Source organism: Leopardus geoffroyi, chromosome C1, assembly GCF_018350155.1.
Source record: "Leopardus geoffroyi isolate Oge1 chromosome C1, O.geoffroyi_Oge1_pat1.0, whole genome shotgun sequence".
NCBI lineage: Eukaryota > Metazoa > Chordata > Mammalia > Carnivora > Felidae > Leopardus > Leopardus geoffroyi.
In genome coordinates, this window is record NC_059328.1 from 104,804,463 (window position 1) to 104,826,463 (window position 22,001).

The window sequence follows — 22,001 nt, forward strand, 5'->3', positions numbered from 1 at the left end:
TTTAAATAAAAGAATGCATAATAGTTCCCATCTATTGAATACCTACTATGTACCATTTCAAATCTTCAGAACAACCCCACAAAGTCAATAATACCTTTATTTTTCAAAGCAAGAAACTGATGTTTAAGCTGCTTGAATAATTTGGCATTCTCTGATACATCCTGGTGCTCCTGAATCTTACTAAAATATTTGTTTAAAATTTTCAAATCGCAAATAATAGGATCTTTGAATACATTTGTCATATTCATTTAATGAAACCAGTCCATGTGGATGATGGAAAGGACCTCATCTGGTCTAATTTTCTCATTATGTTTTTCCTCTGGTTTCGAGACAAAACTTTATGCCAGCTTCCATTTCCTACCAGATCCCTCATTGGTATAGATGTTCCTAAGAGGCCTGTCCTTCGGGCCATCTCTTTGGAAGCTCTTCCCAGGAACTCCCAAGTGTTTCTCTAGCTCCTAAGGGCAGATGAGAGAATCCAGCTGGGTCTCTAGACCTACCTCCAGATCTACATTCCCAGCTGCCTGAAGGACACAGCCACTTGCCACTGCCTGGTGACAGCTCTGACCCAGCATGGCCTGACGTGAACCCCTCAGCAGCACCCCCCCACCCCTGCCCCCGGCTGCCTGTTCCTGTGAAGATGGCAGGATCCTCCAATAGTCACTCAGGCAGGACGGTCTCGAGATATCTTTGATTACTTTTTGCCACAACAACCTCCTTCTGTCCGTTCCCCCATCCAGGCCCAGGCAATCTTCTACATTCAAAAATATCAAAACTTTCCCTCCCTTGTTCTCTTTTATCCTCATTTCCTGAACATCCCTTCACTCCACAGAGAAAACTACTGTTTAAAGTTTCTTTTTGTTTCTATGTATGACTGCAAAATATATTAATGTATTTTTTTAAGTTTATTTATTAATTTGGGAGGTGGGAGGGGCAGAGAAAGAGGGAGAGAGAATTCCAAGCAGGCGTCTGCATTGTCAACGCAGAGCTCGAATTCACAAATCATGAGATCCTGACCTGAGAGGAAATCAAGAGTCAGCTGCTTAACCAACGGAGCCACCCAGGTGCCCCTAATGTATTTTTAATTTACATAAATAGTACTGTTTTAAGTCAAATTCCATTTATTTTTATTATTTTTTTTCATGTTTTATTTATTTTTGAAAGACACAGCATGCATGGGGGAGGGGCAGAGAGAGAGGGAGACACAGAATCCAAAGCAGGCTCCAGGCTCTGAGCTGTCAGCACGGAGCCCAACACAGGGCTCGAACCATTGAACCATGAGATGATGACCTGAGCCAAAGTCGGATGCTTAACCGACTGAGCCACTCAGGCACCCCATAAATCAAATTCCGTGTATTATCTTATTTCCCTTAGAACTATGTTTTTAAGATCTGTCCCTTTTCCTTTTTTAATTAGAGAAAGAGAGAGTGTGTGAGCAGGGGAGAGGAGCAGAGGGAGAGAGAGAGAATCTAAAGCAGACTCTACACTGAGTATGGAGCCCGATGCAAGACTGTCTCACAACGCAGGGATCATGATCTGAGCCGAAATCAAGAGTTGGACACTCAACCAACTGAGCCCCAAAGATCTGTCCTTCCTATGTGTTTCCTCCTGCTGCAGTCCTCCATGGAGCGAATCCACCGCACTTTCTCCATCCACTCTCCCAGTACGAATGCCCATATTGTTTCTAACGTCCCATCATCCTTATCATGTGCCCTCATCGACCTGTGTGAGATTTTTCAAATAAATATCCAGAAACAGAATTGTTGGTTTCTAGCATGTGTGTCCTTAATTGGCCCAAGAAACACCAGGCTGCTTTTCAGAATGGCTGCCCTCATCTGTCCGTACCCCACCGGCAGGGCACCGACCATCTAGGCCCTCCATCCTTGCTAAGCCTTGGCGTTATCCAACTTTCCAATATTTCCCAGAGTATCCAGAGTGACATCTTCTATTGCTTTAATTTGCTTTTCTCTTATCACTAATATTTCTGAGCATCTCTACATATGTATGTTAAATATTTTGCTTCCTCTTTTGTAAGCCTTTCTCCTACACTGTTTACAGAATAAAATCTGCACCTCCCCCCCACTTTGGCAGGCTGACTCCCCAAAAAGACTCCCATTAAGCTGGCCTCAAAGTCCCCACCACTGAAAAGTCATTTCCCATTCCTGGCCTTGGCCCCACCCCGTGGACCAGCCACCATGCACAGTTCTCCCTATTTCTGCTTCCCCTGCCTGGGTTAGACTCCCTACCTCAGCCTGAGTTCTCCTACAGGAAGTGTTCCCTGATACCCGCGGTTAGAAGTGACCTTTCCTTCTGAACTTCCGGAGAACTCCTCTGCACCTTTTCTGCCACCTACCAGAGCATGCCTTCCATTCTAGTGCATGTACTCTTATGCGGTCTGAAGAAAGGATTCCCATTTCTATAAACGCATACACATGCTTCCAGGTCTGAGAGATGCTGGGACTCCTGCTCAACAAAAGAACAATTTTTTCATCTGAGTGGGGATTTTACTTTGTTCTTCGTAATTTTCTCTATCGCAAGTGGTTTTCAGTTGCAGGTTATAACCCATTAGCAGGTGGTAAAGTCAATTTAGAAAATGGGAACCAGTGGGGCACCTGGGTGGCTCAGTCGGTTAAGTGTCTGACTTCAGCTCCAGTCATGATCTCATGGTTTGTGAGTTTGAGCCCCACATTGGGCTCTGTGCTGACAGCCCAGAGCCTGGAACTTGCTTTAGATTCTGTGTCTCCCTCTCTCTCTGCCCCTTCCCTGCTCACACTCCATCTCTCTCTGTCTCTCAACAATAAATAAATGTTAAAAAAAAATTAAAAAAGAAAATGGGAGCCAGTATCTTTTATTAATGAAGCAAAATAAGATTGAAAATATCAGGGTGCATCCCGTGGTGGGGGGAAATCCTTTTGTACAACTGGTTTTGATTTTTAGATGAGTGTGAATATGCAGTAGGTAGTATTGTAAAATTGTATCTTACTGTGGCTTGAAGTCAGCAGAAATCAGAGCTACTGATACAGTGATATTGTATCTCTCTGTATGTAATTATCGCAGGTATTGCTTTTTTCTTCTGAAGAATTGAATCTACTACAAAAAGAAAAGCAAAATACAAGACTCAGGTTCAAGGCTATTTTCTGGCTGGGTGACCCACATTCCCAGGTGTGTTTCCTTCACCAGGTTATGTTTCATCAACTATTCAACAGGAATTAAAAAAAAAAAAAAAAAATCCCTTCCTGCCTCCCAGGGTTATTGTGAAATGGAATGAGAGGAGAGGTGAGTGAAACATGAGCTATCAGCCATCTAGGAACCTGGATATTATTACTGCCTGGGCCACACAGTCTAGAAGCTCGTCATGTATTTAAAATTATTCATCAATTTTATGTTTTATGACACGGTTGTAACTTGGACTTACATTAATTCACATTAATGTCACTAATATTTACATTGTCAATGTTAATGATATCATTAATACTGATTAATGACCACATGTAAGGCTCTGTTCCAAGCATTTTGTATGAACTGTACGGTCTCTTTTCATCCTTGTAACATTCCTGAAGTGGGTACAATTATGATCCTGCTTTACACATGAGGAAATGGAGATCCCAGTCTTTTCTCTCTGGAGACTTTCCCTGGTTAGGGGTAGGAGTCCTGGTCCTACCACAAAGGCCTCAGGCCTCTGCCCCAGTTGGTAGCAGCAAGGACCATGGACTTCATTTTCTATCCCTTCTCTGCCATCCTTCCTCCTCTGCCCACTTCTGCTATGTACACTTTACTCTCTCTGCACTGATCACCCCCATTCTCCTATCACATCTCAAACAAATCCTATCAGCAGGGCTGAATCTGATGTCTTGGGGAAATAAAGACAGACATTCTGCTCCAGATCATCTGCTTTGAGGAACAGATTATGGGAGTATCTCAGTGAACTCTTCTCAGTTACTATCATAGGAGCAGTTTTTCCAGACACCCTGCCCGTGGGCAGTTTCCTGCTCCCATTTTCCAGGACACCCCCCGCAAGGACCCTGGAGGTTCTTTGCGGAGGTCCAGTTCAGACCTGCTCTTGATCTGTGACTGCAAGGACCTTAAAAGCTAGAGCCTCTTGTTCCCAATTCTCTCATATAAGGCAAGAGTCAAAGGGCAGATGAAGCAGGCCCCTCGCCAAGCGTTGCCTGACCACGTGTGGCACGCCAGGCACTGCGTGGGTGCTAATGCCACAGGGACCAAAGAGAGAGAAAACAAGATGATCTTCCCCCTGAGGAATGCTGCTGGCCTCATGTTGAGGGCACAGTATAGGAAGGGGTGTAAGGAAGGGGTGTAAGAGGGAGAGGCAAAGACAAGGGCCCAAAGAGGTGAGGACGAAGAAGAGAAGGGGGAGGGGAGGCTACATAAGGCTGGGTCTTGAAGAACGAGTGGGGGTTCTTTGGGGCTACAAAAAGGGGGAGAACAGACAAATTCTAGACAGAAGAAATGGAATGTGTGAAGACATCGTATACTTGGGGACTGCAGATGTTCTATGGGGCTAGAACCCACTTGTTTGGCTGGCGGAGCACCAGAAAGCCAGGGAGGCTCTGAGAAACACCACCAACTAGAGGTCTATTACTTCTTCCTGGGATCTTTTCCATTTAATCACGGTTAACAGCGTAGCTACAATTAACTGAATGTTTGTTCTGGACCAGACATGGTGCTGGGTCCTTTATAGGAAATACACTTTTAATATTTCCCAAAACACTATTAGCAAGATGCTATTGTCCCTTTTACAAATGGGACATGTGGGGCCTATGGAGATTTACTTGCTAAAGTCACATACCTGTTATAGGGGCAAGCCCATCAAATTGGGGTTTGTCTAACTGCAGAGTCCCTACTAGTTATTAACCTCCATTGCTCTGAACTACTATGCAGAAGAAGGTGGATTTTAACCTGAAGGGAACAGGAAGGAGGTGGAAAAAATTAAAGCATGAGAGTGACAGGCTCAAAAAAAAAAAGTTCTTTAAAAGAGACAGCTCTCACACAGACAGGAAGCCTAGTGGCAGGGCAGAGAGTCTAGCCTGGACACTTAATCTTCCAGATCAGGGTGGGTGGGGGCCTCAGTTAATGAAGGGACCATGGATGGATACAGAAAGAGTGATGGAACTGAAAGTCAGAAAGTAGATGTCATAACATTTGGTGACTCATGAAATTTGGACAGAGGGGAAGAAGAAGGAACTTCTTCCCTAAACAGACTGGGGGATGAAGGTATCTTTCAGTAAGATGGGGAACATGGAAGGAGAAAAATAGCTTTGGGAAGCAAGATGATGCTCTTTTGGAAATATGCTGAGTTAGAAGCACCTATCCAGAAGGACCTGGCCACCAGGCAGTTAGAGATGTTGGTGTGGAGCTCAGGATGGTGGGCTCAGCAGGAGATACCAACTCGGGAGCACTTGAGAGAGGCAGAGATATGGCAGGCAGGGAATCCATGATCTCACTTGAGTTGCAGGGGAAAACAAAGCCAAGGCCAGGAATATTGATGGGCCTGGCAGAGATAGAGGAGGACATGAGGTGGAGGTGGATAAGGATGTGGAGACGTGGAGACGTGTGCAGACGTGGAGAAGGATAAGGAGGACCAGGAGAGGGTGTGAACCCAGAGGCCAACTCCTCTTCCAAGGAAGCAAAGGGTAATGTCTACAGGTCCATACCTCATCGTTTACCTCTACCCATACACACATACCCGTCCCCCACTACCCTAAGGCAGATTTAAATCTGAACAGACACTGTTTTTCACTTCTTAAAAATCCCAGGTTCAGGGTAGACATTTCCTGCAACCGAGCTATCCACATAGAAGGTAATTATTACGGGAAGAGCATTTATTTACCTTGTCCTTAACTATCGTTTAACTCTCATCGGAGTTAAACTCTCATCTGAGGGTAGAAAACGATTTAAGTACAGAAAATATTAAATGTGAAAACTTACATTTTAAATTGTTCTCTTCGGGGCACCTGGGTGGCTCAGTCTGTTAAGCGTCGGACTTTGGCTCAGGTCATGATCTCGCAATTCATGAGTTCGAGCTCCGCATCAGGCTCTGTGCTGACAGCTCAGAGCCTGGAGCCTGCTTCACATTCTGTCTCCCTCTCCTCTCTCCCCCTGCCCCGCTTGCAATCTCTCTCTCTCTCTCTCATATAAATAAACGTTTAAAAAAACTTAAAAAAAATAAAAATAAATTGTTCTCTTCTATTGATGTCCCCAGGTTGCGCTGTTCTCCTAACAAAAAGATTGGAAAGATTGCTGGGAGGGTAGGCTTTTACAGTCACAGGAACATGGATTTTATTCTATTCCTGACTGGGTATAAACAATGCCACTAAAGTTCCCTTTGGGGTTCAGACAGGGAGACTTGTTGAGGCTAGAGTTGCTTTGGCTGCTAAAGTAAAGCAGTGTGATATTGAGGCTAACACAGGACAGAAAGGCCTGACATCTGTAAGCAACATCACAGGTTTCCGGGTCTGTGCAGCCACTCCTGGGCCCGAATGCTGCCCAAGCTACCCGAGAGCCTCAGATTGTACCCCAGAAAGCCCTTTCAGTATGTCAGGCTGTCAGTCGGTCAGGCTGAGTGGAGCACTCTTTGACTGTCAAGACCCACCTGCTGTTGTGTAGAAGCGCTGAAAGGCAGATTAGTGATGCAGAGGAGGTCCATCCTCTGAAGGGCTCACCTTTGACAGGAAACCAGTTAAGACCACCCAGGGAAGGCCACCACTGTCCCGCACCAGTGAGGGGCCAGGTCCTAACTCCCCCGTGCTCTTCCTCCTCTGCTTTCCTATTTTCCTTCCACACCCTGCAATCGTGGATTTGGGGAGCGAGCGCTCCACTTGTTGTGGTGGGAGGAGCACACGTGGGTAGAAACGCGAGGAGAGGGGTGAAGGCAGATCATAGCCATTCCCACTAAGCCAGGAATCCCTGAACTGCCTTAGCCACGGCAGATGCCCGCAGGCTGTTCTCAAATCTCAGGGCCACGGGCAGGTCTTGAGCATCTTTGGTATTTTAGGTTGGTTGAAGCTGATGTAGTATCAGTTTGAGGCATGGGATCCTGAGGAGGAAGGGCTCCGGCATGGAAATCAGGGGTCTGCTGAGCCACTAAGGGCTCTGCCACTCTGGAACGTAGTTCTCCCTTTGAAGACTTCCAAAAGGCTGCACTTTTGGAAACAAATTTCAACGGACAAGAGATGCGGGCTGCAAAGGGGTCATCCCTGCAGAGCTCCGAGTCACTGCTACTTCTGCTTATAACTAAGTCACAGGGGATCCCATCCCGTACTGTTGGTCTGAGCAGGGAATGAGGCCCCGGGCAGAGACCATGGGGCCTGTATTGATTTCCTAGGGCTGCCCTCACAAGATACCAGACTGCCTGGCTTAAACAACAGAAATTTACCGACTCCCAGCTCTAGAGGCTAGAAGTCCAAGATCAAGGGGCACCTGGGTGGCTCAGTTGGTTAAGTGCCAGACTTTGGCTCGGGTCATAATCTCACCGTTTGTGGGTTGGAGACCCGCGTTGGACTCTGCGCTGTATGGAGCCTGCTAGGGATTCTCTCTCTGTACCCCCGCCCCTGGTGCTCTCTCTCTCTCTCTCAAAATAAATAAATAAAAACTTACAAAAAAACCTTTTTTTTTTGTTAAGAAGTCCAAGATCAAGATGTCATCAGGTTTGGTTTCCTCTGAGGCCTCTCCTTAGCCTGCAGGTGGCTGCCTTCTCACTGTGTCCTCTTATGGTCGTCCCTCTGCTGACTGTGTCCTGATCTCCTCTTATAAAAAAGACACTACTCATATAGGATGAGAGCACATCCTAATGACATTTTAACTTAAATGCCTCTTCAAAGGCCCTATCTCCAAATACAGTCACCTTCTGAGGTACTAGGAGTTAGAGCTTCAACACAGGAATTGCTGGGGGGGGGGGGGGGGCGGGGAGGAGAGACACAATTCAGCCGGTGTCAGGGCCTATTCTGAAAATCTCTGAGTCTGGGGCTGAAAACTGGGGACCCTCTGGCAGGAGCAGAAAAAGTTTTCTTCCCTCCTTCCTCTCTCTCTTTCTTTCCTCCCCACACTCCTTGCAAAGGGCAAAAGTTTTCAAAAGTTATCTCTGCCTGTTTCTGTTCCCCTCAGTGAATTTTCACCAATCTCTGTGTGAACCAAACCACCAACTCTGGTCTCTTCCGGGTGTACATAAACGATGATCGAGGATAAGAGGTGTCATCTGAGACGCACACAGCTGCTGCTGTTTGAGTTCTTGCTCGTGTAATGCCAGCTTCCCGAGGTCCTGCCCCACTCTTCTAGGTAAACAGACTCATTTCTAAGACCCCGAGAGGCGTGAAGACTTCCATTTCATCTGGTGTAATAAGAGTGGCCCCTCGGAGAGAAACTCAAGCCTCCGCCCGCACAGATGCTGGGGCAGACAGACGTGGGCAAGGAGGGGAAGGGAGCAGGGCGTGCTCTGCCTTCCCTTGGTTCCAGCCGCCCGAGAGCTTGAACTACTGAGCGCCCCCGCGCTGGATAACTCAAGTACCTGCACAAAACTCCTCAAATGTCTCCGCATGTGGGGTTGTCCTCCTGGAAGAATCGCGAGTCTCCTGCTGTGGACGTGAGCAGGGAAGGATACCGACCAGGCGGAGCTCCCGGGGAGTGGTGTCGTGTTGAGGAGGCCTTTGAATCCCGGTCCATCTTCCCACCGCCGCTGTTTTAGCGAAACCCATAGGACTGTCAGAGCTGAATGCTGGGCCACACAAGCCAGACCCTCCTTGTCCTGTGTGTTCCTGCCCGGAGCTGCCCAATCCTACCTTCTTCCTTAAGGTTCCTTGGCATTCAAAACGAAGGGCGGGGCGGGGCGGGGCGGGGGGAGAAAGGCGGGGTGAGAAAGTGCAGAGCGCGAGACCTCTGGCAACGTCGCTGCGGCGAGCAAGGGAGTTTTGACAAAGTGGGTGAAGGGGATGAATGGCACCCGCTAAGTGTCCCGCTGCCCGGGGCAACCTGGGCGTTGCCGACACCCGACGTGCAGGCAGGGTTTGGGAATCCCGACAACGACCTAGCAGAAACCTGGCGGTACCAAGGTGGCGGGTGGCGGATTTGCCCCCTCCCACCAGCCAGAGCGCCGCGCCCCTGGGGGCCACTTCCGGCGGGGGTGTGGAGGCCGCGGGAGCACGGCTCCCGCTGGGGAAGAAGCCGGGCCAGCCGAGTCCGGACCGCTCCCTAGGGACTCTTCGTCGTCTCGGCCCGTCCTGGAGCCCAAGGCCCCTCGTCTCCTGTCCCGACAGCTTACAACCCGGGGTCACCGTGGGGCACGTAAGGACACCCCAGGAAGAGAGCACGCATGCCCACCCCACAGAAGCCGAAGTGGGGGTCCTGGCCGCACCCGGAAAGGGAGCCAACAAACGGGACGGGACGCCCCTGGACTCGGCGCGTGGCCCCGCGAGCTACCTCTACCTGCCGGGAGACCCTCAGCTTTACCCGGTTCTGGTGCCTCATCCGCGCGGTGGGGGGGGGGGGGGGGGGTCTGCTTTGTACAGGGGAGGTGGTAGAGTATGAGAGCGTCGGCCGGGAGACAGCGAAGACGAGTGGCACAGCTTCTTTCAGGTGCCGTCGTGGGTGGCTCTGAAAAGAGCCTTTGGATGGGATGGAACCTCGAGCCGAGCGCGCACTTTAAGCCCGCTCCCCGCGGATGCGGCGGGCCAGCTGGATGTCCTTGGGCATGATAGTGACGCGCTTGGCGTGGATAGCGCACAGGTTCGTGTCCTCGAACAGGCCCACCAGGTAGGCCTCGCTCGCCTCCTGCAGCGCCATCACGGCCGAGCTCTGGAAGCGCAGGTCCGTCTTGAAGTCCTGCGCGATCTCGCGCACCAGCCGCTGGAACGGCAACTTGCGGATCAGCAGCTCGGTGGACTTCTGGTAGCGCCGGATCTCCCGCAGGGCCACGGTGCCCGGCCGGTAGCGGTGCGGCTTCTTCACGCCGCCCGTGGCGGGCGCGCTCTTGCGGGCCGCCTTGGTGGCCAGCTGCTTCCGCGGGGCCTTGCCGCCGGTCGACTTGCGGGCGGTCTGCTTTGTACGGGCCATAGCGAACCAAAACACCAACTCACCAGCGCAGCGGCAGCGAGAGTAACGGGGCCTCGGCCAGCCGCCGCACTCTTTATAGGCACCGTCTTCTTCCGATCGGGCGGGGCGATAATTGAAAGTCCCGCGCTGGCTGTCCATTGGCTGTGACGTCACCCGTCCCGGCATCACTCATTGGCCTGGGCAGAATCCTCCCTACCCCGCCCACCCGCCTCGCTTTCTACTTTCCAGTTCGCCAAGTCTTTCTCCTACCTTGTTTTTCCTTTCTTTTCGGCGGGCGGGGAGGGAGAAGGGGGGAGGGAGAAGAGGGGGGGGGGCTCATTTTTGAGCTCAACTCTGTCCGAATTTTCCTCCCTGACCCTTTTACCCCTTTGCCGCGCAGTACCCTCTTCCTTCCCTCGCGGGCTCCCCAACTCCACCTCACTCTTCCGTTTGCTCCCCGCCCCGCAAAGAGCCTTGTCCCCTTCTAAGAGCCCCCTCGTTGGTGTGATGGATCTTCTTTTCCCGCCTTGTCGGTACTTTTCGGATGGGAAAGTTGTCGGTCTCACCCCACCCCCTCGCCTCCCGAGCGCAAGATCCCGCCTCCGGGAACCCAAGCGGGGACCTGTCCCTCCGCTGCGAAGGCGGCCCCCTCACTTTTACTTGAGACAGCCGGCTCAGCTAAGCCAAGGTCAGGGCCGCCACATTCCCGCAAACTGCCAGCTCCCCCGCCGACTGGGGGGTGCACGTGTGTGTTGGGCAAAGGCCTCGCGAGCCCCGGAGTCGCGTACTTGGCACCCACTCCCGAGGGAGGAGCCCGGGGGCCACCCAACAGTACTACTCCTAGCGCAGTCGACCGTGGCTGCGCCCAACGGGCTCTGGCTCCTCTCCCAGCCTTCAAGTCCTAAGTAAGATCTACGAGATGGTTGAGGCGCAAGATTTGAGAGGCCGGGAGCGGCTCGGCGACTACTGGCCAATAGTGGAACGGAGAGGAGTCGCTACTGTGAACAACTCTTTATTTGAAAGGGTGGGTGGCTCTTAAAAGAGCCTTTGATTTCACAGGTACCCCTTTGCCACCAGGGCTGGCTGAGCTTCCGGACGCCGGCCTCACTTGCCCTTTGCCTTGTGGTGGCTCTCCGTCTTCTTGGGGAGCAACACGGCCTGGATGTTGGGCAGCACGCCGCCCTGGGCGATGGTGACTTTGCCCAACAGCTTGTTCAGTTCCTCGTCGTTGCGGATAGCCAGCTGCAGGTGGCGGGGGATGATGCGCGTCTTCTTGTTGTCGCGGGCCGCGTTCCCCGCCAGCTCCAGGATTTCCGCCGTCAGGTACTCCAGCACCGCCGCCATGTAGACCGGCGCGCCGGCCCCCACCCGCTCGGCGTAGTTGCCCTTGCGCAGCAGGCGGTGCACTCGGCCCACCGGGAACTGCAGGCCGGCGCGGGACGAGCGCGACTTGGCCTTGGCGCGGGCCTTGCCTCCTTGTTTGCCACGGCCAGACATGACGGCAAAGCTCACCGCGACCACCTCCCGCTCGACGACCGAGAATAGTCGCCGCAAACGCCGCCGCTTCAGCCTTTTATAGGCAGAACCCGGATTGTCTACGGGGCACTTTGATTGGCTAAGGCAGATCTTTGTTCTGACGACCAATAGGCCGGCTCGGCCAGAATCCGCTCATTTACATAATCTCGTCCCCCTCGCAGGAGCGCGGCCGAAAACTCGCGAATCACGACGCAGCGTAACCAGAACCTTAATTTGCGTGGGGCCTCTTTAAGTACCGAGTCGCTTCCGGTAGCCTCGGCCCTACGGTGGGGTTTGCGTTCCCGGTGGTCGGCGTCCGTGCCTTGTGCTCGCCGCTATGCCCGAGCCGGCAAAGTCCGCCCCCGCGGCCAAGAAGGGCTCGAAGAAGGCGGTCACCAAAGCCCAGAAGAAGGACGGCAAGAAGCGCAAGCGCAGCCGCAAGGAGAGTTACTCCATCTACGTGTACAAGGTGCTCAAGCAGGTGCACCCCGACACCGGCATCTCGTCCAAGGCCATGGGCATCATGAACTCGTTCGTCAACGACATCTTCGAGCGCATCGCCGGCGAGGCCTCCCGCCTGGCGCATTACAACAAGCGCTCGACCATCACCTCCCGGGAGATCCAGACGGCCGTGCGCCTGCTGCTGCCCGGCGAGCTGGCCAAGCACGCCGTGTCCGAGGGCACCAAGGCCGTCACCAAGTACACCAGCTCCAAGTGAGTCCCTGCCGGGACTCGGCGCTCGCACGGGTCGCCGGCCGCTTGACTCCAAAGGCTCTTTTCAGAGCCACCCACCTTCTCGGGGAAAGAAGCGGTTTTTCCCTATTTCAAAATGTTATTTTTCCATGCTATTTATTCTTTTCAATATCAGCCTTTTCCTTTGGGTGACAAGAAAGGACTCTAAGATTGGACCTGATTCTTCTAACATTGTGGAGAGCTAGAGTACGTGTATTTGTTCTCAAAAGTAACTCAGCTTTAACAGTGAAGCGGTCAGCAATGCATGGCAGTCAACGTGTAAATAATACTCATGATTATAGAAATTAGTGCTAAGCAGTGTTTGCTGTAAGGTAATTAGCTTGAATCTGTTTATTGTAATTGCATTTTTCTTTGGAAAATTAATGTGTTTGTAAACATGGAAAGCAGTACTTCTGAAACCACGCCCAGCACCCATAAATAAATTTTTCTCGGTACCTCGATATCTTGATTCTGTGGTTGAAGTAATTTCTAGTTTACACACTTTTTGCCCCAATTCGGTGTTTCTTTCAGGTACACTGAATCGGTACGTATTCACCGCTCAAATTGGAGACGTTAAACTGTCAGAATAAGATAATGCAAAAGCCACTCATCTATAATAAACCCTTCTTGCTCAGGTTGATAACCTACATTCTCCATAGTTGTAGTTTTGCTGTTTTCCAACCTGGATGAGGGAGGAGGAAAGAGGGTTTATAAATCCAGAATCTGGGCCTGTTAATCATAAAATGTCCAGAAACATTGTTAAAACTACTTAGGTCTTAAAAATATCGTGTGCTTAGGGGCACCTGGGTGGCTCAGTCGGTTAAGCGTCTGACTGCGGCTCAGGTCATGATCTCCTGATGTGTGAGCCGGGGTTCAGCCTTGGGCTCTGTTCTGACCACTCAGCCTGGAGCCTGCTTCAGATTCTGTGTCTCCCCCTCTCTCTGCTCCTCCCATGCTCATGCTCTGTCTCTCAATAATAAATAAATGTTAAAAAATAAAAAATACCGTTTACTTAGAGCTAGAGCAGTTCATTTTCTTTTTCTCTGAAAACAGGGGCACTAAATATTAGAGAATAAAAAAGGTCTTCTCCATTTCTGAGTTAGATGTTTAAAAGCAGTGTTTCCTAAAACAGTTCAAAGGCCATTAGAGCCTGAATCAATCAGTGGGTTTATCCCTTAACCCCCACATACTTCCACTGAACCCAAATCACTGGGGCACTGTGATTGGTGGGGTGAGAACCTCTGGGACACACCAGGTGATTCATGTTTCATAACGGACATATTGGCTATGCAGTTGCCATGTTATTTGGTAACCATCTGTTTGCAGTTTTCAGTTACCATCCAGACATGTCCTTTTTCCTAAATTGTCTTTTCCCATAATTATTCATAATTATTTTCCCATAATTATTCCCATAATTATTCATTATTCCCATAATTATTACATACAAAACTAGCTTCATTTTTTCTCTCATTAATCCAGGGCACCAAATATAGCATAAGACTTTGCCTTTCTACTTTTATTAAGGTTTGGAAACACATTTTAAAGAGGTCAAATGAGAACAAAAAATAAAGTACTAAAAGGCACAAAAATGAAACTTTCTGAAAAAAAATTAAGCACACTGCAAGTGTCCTAGCTCATCCCCTTGCTTATATACTTTTTTTATGTACCTACATAAAATCTCAGATATTATTGGCAGACCGTCCTATCTGCCCTGCCCAATTAAAAAACAGTAACTTATTTCCTAGTATTGTGCTAAAGCCATCCCTTCTTTCCAATGCTTAGGTCTCAGGAAACATTTCCCTACTTTTGCACATGTCTTGCTTGGATCTACCAAGAGATTAGAAAGAAGGCCAAAGCTTGAAAAGTTCAGGTAAATTATGGAGATGGGGAAGGGAAAAGAAAATAGGAGAAGGTTTGCATTTACAGGGTAGGAATATAATGAAAACATATTAAGAGGCACACAGGATGTTGGGCAAATACTGTAATTACATGTGGGGGAGGGAGTGGTCACCTTTGGTTCTGAAGATTCTCCAGATATGGGTAGGAAAGCAGAAAACAGCAAATTCTTAAAAGTGGAGGTGACTCATTATAACTGTATTACCTATCAATAGTTCCCTTTAGCACCAAAATTTACACTTACAAGTGTGAAAGCAAAACAAATATCCTGTTCAGGCTCCACTAGGAGTATTTTTGCACACAGTTTCCTGCAATAAGGGAGAGGGGGAAAAAAACACATTTTGCACCCTCAGATAAATAAAACATGCTGGGGGTGCAGCAGTAAACAGAGAAGGAAAAGTCGCTATCCACATAAAGCTATATTTTAGTTAATGGATGCTGAAAACAAAAAAATGAAAGAAATGCATAATAATATAATATTCAGGGGAATGTATGTGTTATGAAGTACCACAGAATATGGAAAGGAGTGTGGACAATAGGTCTGATCTGTTAATAGTTGAGCAGAGGCCTGAAGAAAGTAAGATAGCCATAGGCTATCTTAGAGAAGAGTATTCTAAGAACTGTGTATTCTAAAATCCAGTGCAAAGCCCCTGAGGCAGATACAAGTTTAGAGAGTTTAAGGAATAAGCAATAAGCAATAGTGTGGCTGAAGCACAGTCCACAAAGGAAATATCTGCAAGGAGAAAAGATCACAGAGGTAGTTGACAGATCATGGGGGCTTCATAGGCCATGGCAAAGATTTTGTCATAAAGGAGTTGGAGTGCCTTTGGAGAGTTTGATCAGAGTAATGACATTATTTGATGTTTTTTTTTTTTTAAAGCTCATCCACGATGCTATGTTAAAAAATAGACTATAAGAGAACAAGAGTAGAAGCAGGGAGAATTTCAAAGAGGCTACAGTAGTAGTTCAGGAGAGAGAGAGGTGGTACCAGTTGAGATCTGAGAAGTAGTTAAGATACATTTTGGTACATTTTGAATATATTTGATAATATATTCAAATGTATTTGATAATCTTGGACATATTTTTAAATTGATGACCTGAATGTTATGACAGGAGAAGAATAAAAGATTAATTGCAGGTTTTTGGCGAGAGCACTTGGAAAGAGCTGCTATTTACTGACACGAGAGATGAGAGATTTGGAGAAATCCAAGAGTACTGTTTTGGACAAAAATTGTGAGACTCCCGGTAGCTATCCAAGTGGAAATATCGAAAAGGAAATACTAAATTCCCAAACAGGAATATGATATATGAGAATCTGGAGTTCAGGGAAGAGAAAGGGGTTAGGTGTATAAAGTCTGGCTCTTGCTCTGTTGTAGATGATCTACCCTTTCTTTTTGAAAGCACTTAGAATCCCTATAACACATCAAGATACATTTTCTCCCTGAAAGTTACTTAGCTGTGGTCTCAGGATGTGACTAAATTCCCCTATTCAACTCCACTTTCAACCTCAGATTTTAGAAGACAGAATAACCAAATGTCTAAGCCCATGTCATTTGAGCATCCTTGTGGTGCTATCACTTAAGTCACCGTTACCACTAATGACTATAGCAAGTATGATAAACAGGTAACATTCAAAGTTCTGGTTAGTATATGATCACTGTCAAACATTCATAAGCCTTTTGATGAGGTGAAAAATCTTACACATTCATGATGAAATTGTATCAGGGTGCTCCTGGGTGGCTCAGTCGGTTAAGTGTCCGACTTCAGCTCAGGTCATGATCTTGCGGACTGTGGGTTCGAGCCCCGTGCCAGGCTCTGTGCAGACAGCTCAGAGCCTGGAGCCTGCTTTGGATTATGTGTCTCCCTCTCTCTGCCTCTCCCCTGCTCACACCTCTCTCTCTCTTTCAAAAGTAAATAAACATTAAAAAAATTTTTTTTAAAGAAATTGTATCAGTTAACAGATTTACTGCACAAACAAAATGGGATGTCTATGAAAGCTGTTTCTGTAGTATTTAAAGTCTTTAATTGTAACTTTTAAAAAATTTCTGAAGGAGGGGGGAATTCAAACCTATAGAAAAGTTTGTGGATGTTCAACCATTTCTTCATCTAGATTCACCAATTGTTACTATTTGCTGCATTTGCTTTATCACCTTTTTTTAAAGATTTTATTTTTAATTAATCTCTACACCCAACATGGGTCTCAAACTTACAACCCTGAGATCAAGAGTCGCATGTTCTATGGACTGAGCCAGCCAGGTGCCCTGTTTCATCACTTTTCATGCACACATGTTTTCTAAACAATTTGAAAGTAAATTGTAAGCATCTTGACACTTCTCCTTAAACACGTCAGCATGTCTCCCTTAAAAATAAAGACATTCTCCTATATAATTACATACCATTATTACATACAACACATTTAATAATGACTTAATATTAAATAATACACAATCCATATTCAAATTTCTCCAATTGTCAAAAAATATCCTATAATATAGTTGTTGTATTAACTTCCTATGGCTTAATTAGAAAGTCTTTGCAGATGTAACAACTTGCAATTGACCCTTGAACAACAAGGATCTTGGGACACTGACCCCTGAGCAGTCAAAAATCTGCATATGAATTTTGATTTCCCCCAAGCCTACTGTTGGCTGGAAGGAATCCTCTCCAATAACATTAGTCATTAACACATATTTTGTATGCTATATGTATTCTATACTATTGTCTTATAATAAAGTAGGCTAGAGAAAAAATGTTAAGAAAATCATAAGGAAGAGAAAATATATTTTGAGCCCTGTGCTGTATTTATCGAAAAATATGTGTACAAATGGAACCGTACAGTTCAAGTGTGTTGTTTAAGGTCACCTAAGTGTATTAAAAACTTTGTGGCTTAAAACACACACATGTATGCTCTTACATTTCTGGAGGTCAGAAGTACAAAATCAGTTTCACCAAGTGGAAACCAAGACTGCTGTCTCCAAAAGCTCTAGGGAGAGAATCCATTTCCAAACATTTTTGAAAAGCTTCTAGAGGGGGCTTTTTTTGTTCCTGGTCCCTTCTTTCCTCTTCAAAGCCAGCATCACATCATCTTCAAATCTCTCTCTGCTTTTATCACCTTCTTTCCCTTCTTGGCTTTCTGCTTTACTCTGATAAGGACCCTGGTGATTACATTTGGGGTTCCCGCAAATAATTGAGGATATTTTCCTATTTCCAAATCATATCAGTAAAATCCCCTTTGCCATGTAATATTCACAGATTCTAGGGATTTAGATGTGCACATATTTGGGGGCCATATTCAGCTTACCACAGCTATTGACTGCTGTTATGGGTTGAATTGTGTCCCCTGAAAAGATGTTGAAATATGACTCCACAGTGCCTTAGAAAGTGACTTTATTTGGAAATAGAGTCTTTGCAGAGATGTACAGGCATGTCTCTGAGATCCTGTGGGTTTGGTTCCAGACTACCGCAAGCGAGTCCAATGACATTTTTGGTTTCCCAGTGCATATAAAATTATGTTAACACTATACTGTATTTTATTAAGTGTGCAATAGCATTATGTCAAAAAAAAAAAACCCTGATATACATACACCTTAATTACAACATTTTATTGCCAAAAAATGCTATCACATGAGCTTTCACCAAGTTGTAATCACTGATCGCAATCACCATAACAAATAGAATAATGAAAGTCTGAAATATTGTGAAATTACCAAAACGTGACAGAGACACTAAGTGAATAAATGGTGTTGGAAAATGGCACAGACTTTCTCCATATAGTGTTGCTGCAAGCCTTCAGTTTGTAAAAAATGCAGTATCTACAAAGCACAATAAAATGACATATGCCTGTAATCAATTTAAAATGAGGTCATCGGGGTGGACCCTAATCCAATGTGACTAGTGTCCCTATGAAGATGTAGAAACACAGGAAGAAAACTGAGCCAGAAGTCAGAGTTATGCTGTCACGTGTCAAAAAATAGCTGAGGCTACCCAAGGTGAAAAATAAGCAAGGATTCTCCTTGAGAGCCTTCAGAGGGACAGGACCCTAGCAGCACCTTCAGATTTCTAGCCTCCAGAGCTATGGCAGGATAAATCTCTGTTGTTTTAAGTCGCTCAGTTCATGGTACTTTGTTATGTCAGCCCTAAAAAACTAATACAAATACTACAATTTTAAATAATAGAATTATATTAAGTTTTTATTTTTTTTATTTTTATTAAAAAAAAAATTTTTTTTTTAACGTTCATTTACTTTTGAGACAAAGAGAGACAGAGCATGAACGGGGGAGGGTCAGAGAGAGAGAGGGAGACACAGAATCTGAAACAGGCTCCAGGCTCTGAGCTGTCAGCACAGAGCCCGTCTCGGGGCTCGAACTCACAAGCCGTGAGATCATGACCTGAGCGGAAGTCGGACGCTCAACCGACTGAGCCACCTAGGCGCCCCTTGTTTAAGTTTTTAAATCACATCTGTGATTTGTTTAAATCTCAGACATTCCTTCTTGATGGTAATATTAACCTCTGGCCCTGGTCACATACTGATTTTAACACTTGGAGACTTACTCCAAACATGTAGTTGGAGCCCCTCTATTTTTTTCTTATCTACCCTATTTATCCTCTGAGACCTTTCAGGACAAAAGGCCTATCATCTTTTATGCTGGGAAATTATGTGCTATTATTTCACAAATATTTCAAGAGTCAAAGTAGTTGAAATAAAATACGTCAGACAAACAGGCTTAACCGGATATCCGAAGGTACAGCAGGGCTCCAAGGTTGGCTGAATTCCAGGAGTGGCTCAGAACACTGATTCTCCCCTGAAGATGTTCCTTCTTCTAGTGTTGTCTACAATTCTTCTTTGCCTTCACACCCCAGAGCACTCCATCCTCCTTTGCCCTTCAAAGAAACTTCTTTCCCAAAAGATAAAAGCAATCTACATTGCCTTACTCAGTTACTTCAATTTCTGAAATGTTTGTGCTAATCAGATTGGTCTAGATTTCTGAACTAATCAATGTGCAAAGGGGGCTGGGATTACACTCCAACCAATCAGGCCAACCCTGTAGGATTTGTTGTCTGGGAAACACATGTGGCAGTGGTTCTCAAATTTCCCTGCCCCTTAAAGTCACTTGGAGAGCTTTTTAAAAATCACCCAAGTGCAGACTGTTAGATCCCAAACCACTTAGATAAGAATTTCTGGGGATGTCATCCAAGCATCAGTATTTTTTAAAGTTCTCCAGGTGATTATAATAGACAGTCCAATCTGAGAAACACATAAGGGATTAGGTGGATTGCTTAATGAAAATCAGGACGCTATTAGAAAAACAGAATAAGAAAAATAAATGCTACAGTAATATTATAGGACTATCAACTACTAAGCTGTATTTCATGACAAACACATAAGAAGAAATAACATTTTCAAGAATACATTAAAGCTGGGCACCTTGGTGGCTCAGTTGGTTGGGCGGCCAACTTCAGCTCAGGTTATGATCTCACAGCTGGTGAGTTTGAGCCCCCCATGCGGCTCTGTGCTGACAGCTCATAGCCTGGAGCCTGCTTCAGATTCTGTGTCTCCCTTTCTCTCTGTCCCTCCCCTGCTCACATTCTGTCTCTCTCAAAAATAATTTTTTTTTTTTTAAAGAATACATTAAGGAGTCAAGGAGAAATAGTCTGGAAGAATACTTTAAGGTGATAGTCCTTCATCCCCATTCCTCTGTGTTTGTGTTCTTTTCCCTGAGTACTAGATGCACTCTCAAATTGCCAATGCCATATATCCACCTGAATATTAAAAGCTTCTCAAATTTGACTCAGAACTCTAGATCACTTTTCAGTGCCCCAAAAGCCATACCTCCTCCCAATATTCATCCTCATTAATAGCACCAGATGTTCAAATAAAAAACTTAGGGGTTTTGCTTTTAACTACATCTTATTCCTCACCAAAACCTATCACTTTTACCTCCAAAATCTAATCCTAATTCCAACATATTTAACCATCACATTATCATTATACTCCAACAGGTCTAGACTACCAGTGGTTCTCACACTTTAGCAACCATCAGAATCAGCCAGAGGACCTGTTAACACTGATTACTGGGGCCTGAAATTTTCATTTTTGATTGATTCTCAGGTAATACTGACGCTGCTCATCTGAGACCAGACTTTAGTAATCACTGCTCTACTTCACAACACTGCTATATAGTCTAGTAGTTGGTTTTCTTGCTTCTACTATGGACAACCTAGAATCTAGATCCACTAAGCAACCAGAGTAATTTTTTTTTTTTTTTTTTTTTTTTTTTGGTAAGGAGCAGCAGGCAGAAGTTTATTACAGATCGGAAAGTATGAATAGTATGAAGTCTCTCTTTACAGAGAGGGGGCATTTACAATGCGCCCAGAGTAATCGTTAACGATTACTAATGAGGTCATGTGTGCAGATCCTTGCCTAAAACAATCCAAGAGTTCCCAAAACACCGAGAACAAACCCTCAAGCCAATCTAACTCCTTTTCACTTTCCCAGCCATATTGGGGCTTTCTACTCGGCTAGCATTTTACACTCTCCTGCTTCAGAAATTACGCATATGTTGTACCCATTCTGTGGAAATAGCCTTCAAATTGGACAAGCTTTTCTAATAATTCTCATCACGACCATATATTAGGCAATTTTGAGGATTTGCACCAGCATTAACGGTTACCAGGTATCAAAATCCGCTTAAATCTTTCCATGAATGAAAAAAAAAAGAGCAGGTGCTCGTGAATCAGGGATACCGAGTCAATGAATTTGTCAGAACCAAAACTAAAAGTTATCCTTTTTAGTTCACAACTCTAAAGCACATGATGGAAAGACTGAAGTACCACCACCGTTTTACCAATTGGGAACACCAACCAGATAGTTGGTTGTACCTTTGTTAACCTGACAACTTCCTTATCCGGCATAAATAAGTTAATGAAACAAACACAGCATTTCTCAACGTTAACGACTTAGCAACGCACACGTTCAACTCTACGCAGCAAAGCCAAAGCCAGTTTCAAGGGAGGTCCTCTACAAGCCAAATAACACCATTTCCCATTACGTTCTTCTACCCAACTATACAGGAACTACTCTATCATCTAACAAAAAAGGAAAAGGAACGGTCACTTGTGCTTCACAAAAGAATTCAGTGTACTAAAAGAAAAACCCCAAAGGCAAACTAGGAACCATAACAGAGAAAGCGAACAGCGTCTTTCCCCGAGAAGGTGGGTGGCTCTGAAAAGAGCCTTTGGAGTCAAGCGGCCGGCGACCCGTGCGAGCGCCGAGTCCCGGCAGGGACTCACTTGGAGCTGGTGTACTTGGTGACGGCCTTGGTGCCCTCGGACACGGCGTGCTTGGCCAGCTCGCCGGGCAGCAGCAGGCGCACGGCCGTCTGGATCTCCCGGGAGGTGATGGTCGAGCGCTTGTTGTAATGCGCCAGGCGGGAGGCCTCGCCGGCGATGCGCTCGAAGATGTCGTTGACGAACGAGTTCATGATGCCCATGGCCTTGGACGAGATGCCGGTGTCGGGGTGCACCTGCTTGAGCACCTTGTACACGTAGATGGAGTAACTCTCCTTGCGGCTGCGCTTGCGCTTCTTGCCGTCCTTCTTCTGGGCTTTGGTGACCGCCTTCTTCGAGCCCTTCTTGGCCGCGGGGGCGGACTTTGCCGGCTCGGGCATAGCGGCGAGCACAAGGCACGGACGCCGACCACCGGGAACGCAAACCCCACCGTAAGGCCGAGGCTACCGGAAGCGACTCGGTACTTAAAGAGGCCCCACGCAAATTAAGGTTCTGGTTACGCTGCGTCGTGATTCGCGAGTTTTCGGCCG

At 46.7% G+C, this 22,001-nt stretch overlaps 3 protein-coding genes across 3 annotated transcripts; 1 reads left to right on the forward strand and 2 right to left on the reverse strand.

The window, feature by feature from the left end:
* Nucleotides 1-11,037: 11,037 nt before the first annotated feature.
* On the reverse strand, nucleotides 11,038-11,662 carry LOC123598626 (histone H2A type 2-A). The gene has a single exon (XM_045478974.1). The coding sequence runs from the start codon at nucleotides 11,536-11,538 to the stop codon at nucleotides 11,146-11,148; it is 393 nt and encodes a 130-aa protein (XP_045334930.1). The 5' UTR covers nucleotides 11,539-11,662; the 3' UTR covers nucleotides 11,038-11,145.
* Nucleotides 11,663-11,749: 87 nt separating this feature from the next.
* LOC123598627 (histone H2B type 2-E-like) lies at nucleotides 11,750-12,749 on the forward strand. The gene has a single exon (XM_045478975.1). It carries the CDS (start codon nucleotides 11,894-11,896, stop codon nucleotides 12,272-12,274), a length of 381 nt encoding a protein of 126 aa, XP_045334931.1. The 5' UTR covers nucleotides 11,750-11,893; the 3' UTR covers nucleotides 12,275-12,749.
* Nucleotides 12,750-20,464: 7,715 nt separating this feature from the next.
* Nucleotides 20,465-21,950, reverse strand: LOC123598628 (histone H2B type 2-E-like). The gene has a single exon (XM_045478976.1). The coding sequence runs from the start codon at nucleotides 21,849-21,851 to the stop codon at nucleotides 21,471-21,473; it is 381 nt and encodes a 126-aa protein (XP_045334932.1). The 5' UTR covers nucleotides 21,852-21,950; the 3' UTR covers nucleotides 20,465-21,470.
* Between the last annotated feature and the right edge of the window lie 51 nt (nucleotides 21,951-22,001).